This window comes from Phragmites australis, chromosome 14 (genome assembly GCF_958298935.1).
Source record: "Phragmites australis chromosome 14, lpPhrAust1.1, whole genome shotgun sequence".
NCBI classification, from domain to species: Eukaryota; Viridiplantae; Streptophyta; class Magnoliopsida; order Poales; family Poaceae; genus Phragmites; species Phragmites australis.
This window is the reverse complement of record NC_084934.1, coordinates 25,988,442-26,001,250: the sequence shown is the minus strand read 5'-3', so window position 1 is coordinate 26,001,250 and position 12,809 is coordinate 25,988,442. Positions and strand designations below refer to the sequence as shown.

The window sequence follows — 12,809 nt, the reverse complement described above, 5'->3', positions numbered from 1 at the left end:
AATATACAATCTGCATCAGAAACAATTTCATAAATGTAACACTAGCAGTGCACCCTAATAAAGATACAATACTGCAAAAGTACAAGCAATATGCAACATTCCATAACAAAAAGAATGGTCCAGTCTTTCTTGAAAGAAAAAAGAATAATGAATGATCCAGTAAATGGTTGAAACAACTGCTATTAGGTCAGATCGCACAATGGAGCAAATATAGTCCAGTGTAGAAATTTGTGAATCTTGACCAGTCCCATATGTGAAAGAAAACAGCATCACAATCTTAATGAGATATTTGGTCTTCAAAAAATTGAGTACGGGTCCGATGCTCTCAATAATCGTAACACAAGTGCAATCATTCTAAATGGAGAGTTGGAAGTACAAATGATTTAGGAAAAAGTATATTTTCTACCCTTGAACAATTCACTTTGTTCGTTTGACCCCTTAACAAAATTCCGACTCATTTTACTACCCGAACTATTCAAATGTGGTCAATTTACCTCCCCCTAATAAAATTTGTCCTTTTTGTTTCTCCTCGCACAAGTTGTAATTTAATTTCAAATTTTGTGGGGATGCTAGAAGACAATATACCTATGTTAGAAATATGTTTAATTTTTTCTCCTAATTTTTCATGCATTTTTGTACCTCACGGCTTAAAACAGTATCAAATGCTCCCAACTTGTGAAAATAATCCCAGAAAAATCTATTTTTTGTGTAACATTGGGTTTAATGTCTTCTATCATTAGAGGGTAAATTGGCCAAGTTTGAATAGTTCGTAGTAGTAAAATGAGTCAAAATTTTGTTTGGGGTCAAACAAACAAAGTGAACTGTTTGGGGTAGTTAAATTGACCTTTTCCAATGATATAAAAGAACTGGTGAAAAATAAAGGAGGCATTACTCATAGGTTAGCAACCCAAATTAATTTTCTTGACTTTTTCCTTTTTTAAGAAACTCAAGAACATGCTAGTGAAATAGTATATCTCTGATTTAAAGAAGAATAAAAGGGACTTGAATACAAGCTCCCACAAGTCAACATCTTGTGCTCTACCACTAGGCTATATGGTAATCCTCATTTCTTCGGTATTTTCAGAACTAGGCATGAAGCAACCAATGTATGAACCATAGAACGTCGATAGCGTTAGAAGTCCTCAAGGATGTTTATAAAGCGAATTATCTTCAACTTATTACTGCCAGCCACAGTAGGTGATTCCCTTACTGTACAGCTTAAAAAAAAACTTATTACCGCTAGATGTCAAGTGGCTGGAATCATATGGTGCAGTTGTGCCATATTCGAGTAGTCTTGTACTGGTGTAACACAATTGAGCATATAAAAACAAGTTGGCAGCGCCACACACACTGCTAATATGGTGGCCGTTATTACGTACTCACAGTGTGCAACACAAACGTTACTCTGGCTGCTAAGCATAAGCGAACCAAACCTTAGTCGGAAATTTCATGACAAAAGAACTCAAGAGACTGAAGAAGAACCTACTTTAAACATTTCAATGCATGCACTACAAGGCACTAGTTCAGCTTCCAACAATTCACACTACTAATTAAGGTGGGCAACAGAATGGCTACTGGACTGGTGGACAGTGGTAGTGATGCTTCTTTTATGAGTGCTAAGTTTGCAGTGAAATCAAAATGCAAAATAGCTACTGTGATTAGAGTAAAGATAGCAGCAGTCAATGGAGGAAAAATGATAAGTGACTCTACTTGTGTTGGCTGTCCATATTTAATACAAGGCCATAATTTTACATTTGATTTCCAACTCCTGGAGGTACAAGGCTATGGCATAATACTAGGAGCTGACCAGATATACATCCATAGTCCTATTGGGATCAACATTCAAACAAGAGTTTTCTATCACCAAATATGGAGGACTTGTCATCACCTTCATTGATGAGACTCAACCAAGTGAGCACTGCCTGGTCAGTGCAAGAAAATTATACAAACTGATGAAAAAGGGGTAGTAGGAGCTGTCATATGCCCAATTCATGCAGATGCAGGTGTTCAACAATAGGAACTAAACCCTGATACATATGCAATTCTACAACAATATGCTTCTCTCTTTGATGAACCTCCTGAGCTACCACTAACCAGAACTATTGATCACGCCATACCTTTATTTCCTGAGGCAAAAGTTGTAAATCAGAGACCCTACAAGCTACCTCATCATTAGAAAGATGCCATGGAAGGTCTCATTGAAAAATTACTGAAGTCACATTTTATCTGGCCTAGTCTGAGCCCTTATACTAGTGATCCTAGTAAGAAAAAAGATGGCACTTGCAGAATGTGTGGATTACATGCATCTTAACTCTGGCACTATAAAAAAAAAGCAATTCATAAAATTGAAGACCTACCAGATCAGTTGCATGGAGCAAAAATATTCACAAGAATTGACTTGAGGTCATGCTACCATCAAATCTGAATGAGAACTGAAGTTATTCTAAAAACTGCATTCAGTACTCATATTGGCCATTTTGAATATATAGTAATGCTTTTTGGTCTCGCTAATGCTCCAGCCACATTCCAGGCTCTTATGATAGCATATTGGATAAATCCCTTCAAAAATTTGCTTTGGTTTTCTTTGATGACATATTAGTTTATAGTGCAACAATGGAAGAACACATTGAACACATCAAACAAGTATTTGCAGTACTACAACAGAATAATTTATATGCAAAGATGAGTAAGTATGTCTTTGGTCAGTCACAGGTGGAGTTCTTGGGCCATATTATCAAGAAGGGGTGGCTAATGATCCAGTAAAAGTAGATGCTATCAAGAGCTGTCCAACACTTGAAAATGTCACACAGTTGAGGGGCTTTCTGGGACTAGCAAGATACCAAAGAGGATTCATTCAGTGACATGGCATCATTTGTTGACTGTTATTTAACTATGAAGAAAAAATCATTTGAATGGAGTGACAAGCAGGAACAAGCATTTCAACAACTAAAAACTATCATGTAAACTGCACCAGTTCTAGCTTTTGGAGACTTCAGTCAACCTTTTGTACTAGAAGTTAATGCTAGTGATCATGGCATAGGTGCAGTGTTAATGCAGGGAGGAAAACCTATTTCATATCTAAGAAAGGCATTGGGACCAAAAGGTGCTGCACTATCTACTTATGAGAAAGAAGCCATAGCAGTTTTTGAAGCTCTCAAAAAGTGGAAGCACTATTTTGCTAGTTTCTCACTCATTATCAGAATAGACCAGCAAAGTCTTAAATATATTCAAGATCAAAGACTAGTTGAGTGAGTGCAGCATGAAGTGTTTATCAAGCTACTAGGATACAATTACAAAATAGATTATAAGAAGGGGAAGGAAAATAGGGCTTTTGATGCCTTATCTAGAGTTATTCACACATCACAACTCATGGCTCTATTTGAAGCTATACCGGTATGGGTGAATGAAGTCACTAAGAGTTATGAGAATGACGAAAAATGCTTAGAAATCATTGGCAAATTGAGTGCGGATCCCAATACAGTTCCTCATTATACACTCAAGCAAGGTATACTGAGACATGAAGGCAAACTAGTGATAGGGAACATGGGCAACCTGAAAAAGCAACTGTTTACCTTATTTCATGATGCTACCCTTGGTGGCCACTCTGGAGAAAAAGAGTAACTTATCAAAGACTCAAGTTGGTATTTTACTGGCCAAGAATGAAGCAATGGCAGATATAGTGTCAGAATGTGTTGTCTATCAGAAGAACAAGGCTAAGCATACACCTTATCCAGGCCTATTACAACCTTTACCAGTACCTGACTTGGCATGTACTCATATATCCATGGACTTTGTGGAAGGACTCCCAAAATCAAAAGGTAAAGATGTCATACTAGTTGTAGTAGGCAGATTTAGAAAATTCTCTCATTTCATTGCTCTCAGCCATCCATACACAGTTCAGGATGTAGTCACCTTATTCATTGACAATGTGTTCAAGTTACATGATCTCCCTACTGTCGTAGTATCATATAGGGACAAATTTTTTACAAGTAATATGTGGCAATAATTGTTCAAAATTTAGGTGTCAAGTTGAGATCCGGCACTGCTTATCACCCTAAAACTAATGGTCAAACAGAAAGAGTTAATTAGTGCTTAAAAAATTATTTGAGATGAATAACCTTTGCTAATCCTATAAGATGGTACTATTATTATCCCTGGTTGAGTGGTTGTATAACACATACCACCACACCTCTCTCAACATAACACTTTTCCAAGCCTTATATGGATTTCCTCCACCCATGGTAGCAGAGGTTATCTTGTCTGATTGTTTATATGATAATGCCAGGGAAATCTTGCAAAATAGGCATTTGGTAACCATAGTTGTTACGGTGGCATGGTGAAGCGTGGTGACCCAACACCTTTACAACTTTACAACACCTATGGTGCGCGGCATGGTGACGCCATACACACATCAGCGTGGTGAGTACACACATTTTAGTACTTTTTCCTAATACACATTATCTCTCAAAGTATATATAAAAAGGAAAGAAAAAAGAAAAAAAGAGATTACACAAATAAAATAGGTTGCCAGCTAGTCCAACACACTAATTCGGCCCATGTAAGCCAGCCCAGCCACCCTTCTACTTACCCTAACATTCACTCTGCTCCCTCTACCCTCCCCGCGTCGCCCTGCTCCCTACGCCTCCCCACCCCCCTGCTCCCTCTGCATCTGGCTCCCCACGCACGCCACCGCCTTTTCCTACCACCCACTGGATCTGCATCGAGCACGAGCGGCGGATAAGGGTGGTCGACTTGGGAGATCCAGGCGAGAGAGGCCGAGGCAGACACTGGATGGAGATTTAGACAAGAGAGACAGACGCCGAACGGAGATCTAGACAAGAGAGGCGGGTTCCAGTCGGGATTCGACCTCGATTATACAGGTACCCTCCTCCCTCTATTGCACCCTCCACAACGCACAAAATCGTGGTGTCCCTGTGGAGAGATGTCGTTCTCCACCACGTTGATATATCGACGTTATGACAATAGTATCCCGACACCATGACAACTATGTTGTCAACACAAATTATGAAAGACAACTTACAGAAGGCTCAGGCCAGAATCAAGCACCAAGCTGACAAGAACAGAAAGGAAAGAGAATTTGCAATTAGAGACATGGTTTATCTGAAGATACAACCCTAAAAGCAAACTTCACTTAGCTTACATAATTCAATCAAGCTACACTCCAAGTTTTATGGACACTTCAGAGTCTTAGAAAGAATTGGTGTTGTTGCATATAAGCTGTTGCTCCCACTTGGTTGTCAATGGCACCCTCTCTTTCATGTTAGCCAATTGAAGAAATATTTGGGTCCACAGGCAATTCCTAGTCTTGATCTTCCTCTCACTAATCCCAACATCAATATCAAAGTAGCTCCAACAGAAATATTAAAGAGAAGAGTCATTCCTTGCAACAATGTGCCAGTTGTACAGTAGTTAATCCATTGGATGAATCTCCCCAACACTGAAGCAACTTGGGAGGATGTTGAACATTCAGAAAGTTCTCATATTCATAGAACAGACTTCAGACACTAGCCGTCGCACAACCAACTTCATTCAATAGCAACATCCAACGAAGGCCATCTGATCGCTATCTGATGGCTGATTTGAGTCTCCTTTTGCTTAGCGCCTAATACTGTTACTTAGGTCGTTCTCTATACTTTTCAGACAAAACACAATACTTGATTCTTGCTTATTGTTAACCCTAATTTAGCCTTCATCTATAAAAGGCAAGGGGCGTGTTTTGTAAGGGTATAGAAGAATACGCTTATAGCTAAAGTAGAGTAAGAGTAGCTAGAACCCTAGCTCCTGTATCCAAACCCAAACTATCCTTTAATATATCTAAAAATTCACACCAAATTCAATGTTTTTGCTATTGCTGGATTGCTAATCCTGTCAGCGCTGCGCATCAATTGTCCTTGCAAGTGGTCACGTGATCCCATCGGCGACACATGGAACACCCAAGACAATTTCTAGATCTCAAAAAACACCACTGCAATGGTTAATTTCAAGGAGGGTAACAACCAAGACATGATCAGGGAGGTGAGCATAGTACAGGATGGTAAACACGGGTCACCGATCAGACGATTCGTCGAACACCATGTATGTAGGGTGCTGTTAGGAACTGAAAATGCAGAGGTTCATAGAAGTTCATAAGCGAGAGAACTGAAGGAAGAGCATGAGCAAAGATACTGATTCAATTATGAACATCAGACAACTGAGGGAGAGTCTAGAAGATCGGACGGACAAGACTAAAGAATGTAGGTGTTAAACCGCTGTCTTTTATTGCTTACAATTAATTCTTGTCATTTGATGCTAATGTAACTAAACATTACTGTAATGACTTTGGATGCTTTATTTCCTTCGGAGTGGTTGGAATAAAGAGAGAGAAGTTCCAATCCATTTTCTAGTCTATTGTTAGGTTAGCTAGCATATCTGAGTTGTTATCCTCATGTTCTTGTTGTTCATGCTATTTTCCCCAAATTCTCCACCTAGATTCACGTGTGTATCACCAAATTCAGAGCTCTTGCATTGCTGGGATCTGACAAGGGTATCAAAGCTTCTCCAATCCTCGAAGAAATTTCATAATCTAGCTGACAGATCGAGAGAGTTAGGGTTGCTCGGTAGGTCCGTGCGTAAAATTTTGGATTCTCAATTGATCTGATTGGTAGTGGTGACAGTAGGAGGTTGGTATCTGACTCAGGTTGCCAGATTTATTCCTACGTAAAATCCCTCGATCGATTCCCTGACCTCAGGTGGCTGACTTGGTGAGGAGTAATCCAAGCCACCTGCGAACTGAGGGTGTGGAGACGGGATGATCTTTTGAAGAAGATCTAAAAGCCGAAGTGAACAAAATCTAGAAGGAGTTGTCTAAACTCAAGGAACTGAAGACTGATGTATCGAAGATCAAGAAGTCACTTCTCTTTATCATGCACAAGGAAAATCAAACTGGGGAGACGATTATTAGAACCAGCCAACCTGGGCTAGGAGAACCTATGGTACAGACCACGGATGGTAATATTCTTACCTCTTCTGATAAATCTTGGTACTATTCATACTAGTAGTCAGGGTGATTTGAGGGGTCATAGGTTGGCAAGTATAGCAAATCAGAACACTGGAGTTAGTACACAGCCCATTTTCAGCACATATTCACCCCCAGTGGCTATTCCATTTAGAGAGCAAAGATATACTTGTCTCCCAAACTACAATCCTTATGGTCTAGGTAGTAATGTTGCTGAGGGAATTGGGTTCGGACCTGGTATTATCCACATCCTAGAATGTCAGTGGTAGACTATCAGAGAGGGCAAGTAAACTTGGCTAATGCATCCACTCAGGTATATGCTGAAGCGGTAATCAAGGGACCAAGGTTGGAAATACCTTTGTTTTAATGGTGAAAATCCTAGTGGGTGAATCAAACAATGTGAGGTGTTTTTTTAGGTTGCTGGAACCCTTTACACCCAATGGGTGAATCTTTCCATTTTGTGGACAAGGCTAAAAACTATTTTTTAGGGTTAGGTGTGCCTCGGCAAATGATCACTTGGGAGCAACTCAGTAGGATGTTGCAGGACAGATTCTCTTTGCTAGGAATACATGAGGCTGTTGTCAAGTATCAGTCCCTCTAGCAGTATGGCATAGTGACACTATGCTAATAAATTTGAGCAATGTATAGCCCTACTAAAAAGATAACACCCCTATTTGCAAGAGTCTTTCTTTCTTAGCTGTTTTATTAGAGGACTGAAGAGCAATATCCAACACCAAGTTACATGCCATCAACCAAACAATCTATTGGAAGCATATTGGTATGCAAAGCATATTGAGATGGCTAGCAACTACAAGAGGCCCATCTACAACAACAAACCAAACTCTAATCTTAGTGTACCAAACAGGAACCAAATTCAGAAGGAGGTGAATCAAGGAGGGCAGAGGGTAAGCAAGTTAGAAAAGGATAAGAAGTCATGTTGGTACTGTCACGAACCTTGGAGTCCCCAGCACAATTGCAAGGTGAAGAAGAGACTGCACTCCATATTGGTGGAGATATCTGGGGAAAATTCATTATAGGATGCAGATGAGTAGGAAGAGCCACTCACTGTGTTAGTGGCGTTGTCGGCATCCATGTCTGTGCGGAGGCGGGCGTAGAGCTACTCGCTGTGGTACATCGCCGCCACGATGCTGGCGCGAGATGATGCAAGGCACGCTATCGAGCGAGATGGAGCCCATGTAGAGCAGCATCGCCACCACGTACAGCAGCTACGCGAAGAGGAACACCACTTGCCGCGCAGCAGAGCCACGAGCACCACCTGCGCCCCCGCCCCATCCCACACCGGCCCTCACCGACCCTCCTCCCTTCACTCAGGCCTTCGTCCCCCACGCCCGCTGCGGCGACAACGATACGACCACCCCACCCTCGAAGCTCCCCAACCGGTTGTATGTGTGGTTCTGCATCGAAACCTCTAGGCCCGAGACCTCCCAGTACAAGTAACTGCGCACCGCCCAGGCTCGAAGCCGCAGTCCAGAGTTCATGTTAGGGTTTCTCCCGCGTGATCGCGCTTCCGCGCAGGCGCTGAGCTGGAGGAACAGAGGTAGGCAGCGGCAAAGGTTGGCGGCGATGGGCCGGTGGCGTTGCGCTTGTGTGGAGGGCGGAGGCAGAGGCGCATGTGCGCGACACGTGACCACGTTTCGCGTGCGGGAGCTAGGCATCCAGGCCCCACCTGTCGGGCGCGTAGGAGAGCAGCAGAATGGGGTGGTAGTAGGTCGTCCTGCCTGATATGAGAGTCACTATGTATTCTTTAAGTATGTGGCGCATGACCGCATTTCGCGTGCAGGCGCTAGGCATCTAGGCCCACTTGTCGGGTGCGTGGGATAGGAGCAAGACAGAATAAGAGTAGGACGTCCTGTCTGATACGAGAATCACTACATATTTTTTAAATAATAGATATAATGTTAGAGACTCCTGCTAGGCTGCTAAGCCTGATCACTGGGAGACCCATTCATTTTCTCTAAATCTTGGAATCCAAGTTTTCACCTGTCGGCCGAAGCGGGTGAGCAATTGGTGAGGCTGAAGGGGTACGAGTTGAGCCATGCACGGTCTGGGCAAGATGGGCGGGGTGGTGATGTGTGCGTTTGGGGCCTGTAGAGTGGTCTCCTACAACAACTACTACTCTTGATTTGTGAGTTTTTTTTTTATATTTTATAACTTAAAATATTAAATAAATAGATTTATAGTAGAAAGATTTAAAAAATAGACACCTACCGCTTTCTCTCGGGTGGGTAGGCTCTTACCGCCCTCTAGGTCCTTACCGCCTCTTCAAAGGGTGGTTAGCCCAGTCGGATGAATTGTATTCATCAAAATTACTGTTCACAACTCTTATTTCGTCTCCCACATGCTCTATTCAAAATATTAGTCTTCTGTTGCTCTAAATATTCTATAGCTTTTTATATGTATTTTATAATCCATATGCAACCCATTTTAATTGGATTCATCAAAACACATGTGTAAAATTTCAACTAAAATTATAAAAAAGACTACATTTATAAATTCTAACAATTATTAGTGTCTCAAATAAATTTTTAAAAATCTGAAAAAAAATAACTAATATTCTTCTTATATGATGAACTAATTTTTAAAATTATTTTCAGCCATAGTTCATCCGACTGTACCACCACACTGCTTACCCCCTCTCAGAGGACGGTAAGAACCTAGCCGCATGGTGAGAGACCGATAGACACTTACTTATTTTTTAAATCTTTCTAACAGAAATCTATTTATTTAATATTTTAAGTTAGAAAATATAAAAAAAACTCTCGATTTGTTTCTCCTCGAATGCTTGGGCTGGAGGTTGGCCCTCGCCCGCCTGCACTAAAAAAAAAACGTTCAGCCGGATCAGCTGTTATTGTTGTAAAACAGTTTTGAGGTAAACATGGACTATATCGCTGTAAAACTTGCTCTCAAGTGAAACAAAATCACATCACTGTCGGAACTGCACATCCACACCATTCGTACTCAGGCAGTGCAGAGGTCCTGAATGTGGTGGTCGATCCCAGGCACCACACCAAGGGTCCTCCGCCACATCAGCAAAAACCAAACCCAGTGAACAGCAGCAACCGCAGCCATGGACCGGAGGCTAGGACTCCCGGCACCGCCGCCGCCGCCGCAATCCCCGCCGGTCTCCGCAGCGTCGGCGTCGGCCCCGGCCTCGCCTTACTCCGCGCTCCACCCGCTCCTCCTCCCCTCCCCGAACCCGCACCTCCTCCTGAAGCCCAAGACGCTGACCCTCTCCCTCTCATCCTCCTCCCTCGCCTCCATGGCCTCCTCCTCGCCGCCTGCACCCGCCACCGACGCCTGGGAGCTCGTCGCAGCTGCGCACGTGGACGGAGACCTCGACGACTGCGCCATCTTCCCGCCGCGCCTCCACGAGGGGCTGGGCCTGGAGGGGGAGCCCGAGGAGGAGGCGGCGGCGGCGGCGGCGAAGGAGGCGGATGAAGAGGGAGAGGACGACGAGGATGAGGAGGACGAAGAGTGGCTGTGGCCTTGGGGGTGGCGGTGGGAGAGGTGCCGCTTGGCGGCGAGGCGCGCGTGGGCGGCCGGGGTCGGGGCCGTGCAGGAGGGGGTGCTTGTGCACGGGACGTGCGGGTGCCCGGCGGTGAGACCCGCCGTGTGGTCGGCTGCGGCGGCTGCCGTTGTGGTGGGGGCGCTTCTGTACGCGCGCCGGCGGGATAGGAGGGAGCGGGACCTGCTCGTGCTGCTCTCGAAGGAGAAAGATAAGGTTTGGATCTCTCTGTAGCCTCTGAGTTGCGATGCCAATGTGACGCTTCTGTTAATTCTCGAGTATCTGGCTAATTGCTGTCATGGGTGATCATGTGGGAGGAACACGATGATGATTCATGGGGTGAGAAATGGTATTTGTTGCTGTATTATAGAGATCTGATTGGTTTCTTCTAGGTTCTGGATTACACACTACATTTATCTGACGTTTAGTACCTATATGACAAATTTAGAACTGTTTAGTGTGGTCTTGCAACATTTGATTTGTGGGAAGTTGAATTGATCATATATAAGGTGTTTGTGGGTAGTTGGCGTCATTGGTATTGCCAATATGCTTAATGACATGTGAGTCAATGGTATACAAACATGTTGGATCAAACTAAAGTAGATTATTTATGTACTTGTGAAACAAGGGTAGAACAATATCTTAGGAATGTTGCCATTATATCAGTTGGCATGTGTTGATGGTGGGGAAAGCACGTTTTTCATTAGGGAGATGGTGGGGAAGATTGAGAGATGAATATATATAACACCAATAATGTATTTTGATAGTTGGTCTGTTGAACCCCCATGGATGATCCCGTTGACACTTCATCCCAGTCCCGTTCTTGATGTTGGGTTTTATTCAAATATTGATATTCTTGTCTGGGTGGGGTTCAGGGAAGCAAATGCCAGAGAGATAGGAGTGTGTATCTCTACTCTTTTTTTAGTAGTGTCCTCTGATCTGCAATGTTTCACTAGTTCCAAATAAGTTGCACATTCCACTCGAGTCTTTGTCTTGTTAATTTGATGGTTTACCTTTGTCCAACTCCAGCTCCAGCAGTCCTCAAACAAAATCGAATTATGCTATTTTTCCTCAAGTTTGTTTGTAATTTCATTGTACTATTCTGTGCAATGTTTCAAGCTGACCGTTGTTCTCGATTCCAGAATATAAATTGTTGACAGATTCGCACACATAGGTTTCTACTATGTATTCTTTAATCAGGTGGATTATTGCCAATATCTTTTCTTTTGCCTTTTTTACTTTGTTTGAAATTGTTATGTTGGATCAAAAAGGTTAAGGTGATTGTCTTACCAAGCCAGCCATCTTTGTTTTCTCCACGAACTATCATCTGTAGTTGACTAGCTGTTACCGGTTTAGCACCTAATCATGTCCAGACTAAGGAAGTTTAGAAGTGCATAAGATACCAATAAATATTCACATGATGATTGACGTTTTGATTTTACTCTCATTGGACTCTTATTTTCCCTTTTGCAGAGGATAGCACAACTTCTGCATCAAATTGCTTTAATGAGTGACATCAGAAGCAGCAGTGAAGCAGTTAAGATTACCAGGATCTCCTAATCGTTTTTCACTGTTGGAAAGGTTCACCTGCTATGTTCTAGCAAATTGATTAGGTAGTTAAAGAATCACACCCATTAGTATGCAGGATCAACACGTGTAGCTTAATTATAGTATAGTTGCATTATCTTCCACAGATCTGATGTTTTACGTATGATTAGACACTAAAACCTGCAAGGTTGCTACCCAACCTCAAGTAATCAACACTTCATCTCCATTTGTTCTAAAATCTGTACATAGATGGGTGATGATTTGGTATGCTGTAGACATGTGGAAATTATTGCTGATATGGACGACCCTGGACTCGGTTCTGTATATGTAATTTCCATTTTTCCATTGTGAATTTGTGATCTTGATGGTCCACTGAATTTTGATATGGATGACCCTGGACTCGGTTCTGCATTTGTAATGGTTCCTAACTGTAGTTGATATTTTTAGATTGTCCGTATTGGGGTGATTGGGTCCGTCATTAGAAGTCACAACTCAGGTTTCTGAAAGATAAAGTGCAGGAAGCCATATAAATTCAGGGCTCAGTGTTAGTCGCTGAATTCTTACTCTTGGTAGTAGCTGAATTCTTACTCTCATCGAGAGAGGATGACACTAGGAGTTGGGGCAATTTTTTCTTTATTTCTCACACAAATGCCATACCAACCTGAGGGGTTGGGGATACATATTTATAGGCCCATGGCCAGCCAAGCATATGCTAAGATG

At 42.5% G+C, this 12,809-nt stretch overlaps 1 protein-coding gene across 1 annotated transcript; it reads left to right on the top strand.

The window, feature by feature from the left end:
• The first annotated feature begins 10,013 nt into the window (after positions 1-10,013).
• On the top strand, positions 10,014-12,441 carry LOC133891549 (ethylene-responsive transcription factor ABI4-like). Its single transcript, XM_062332275.1, has 2 exons — positions 10,014-10,757; positions 12,015-12,441. The coding sequence occupies exons 1-2, from the start codon at positions 10,104-10,106 to the stop codon at positions 12,099-12,101; spliced, it is 741 nt and encodes a 246-aa protein (XP_062188259.1). The 5' UTR covers positions 10,014-10,103; the 3' UTR covers positions 12,102-12,441.
• The last annotated feature ends 368 nt before the right edge of the window (positions 12,442-12,809 follow it).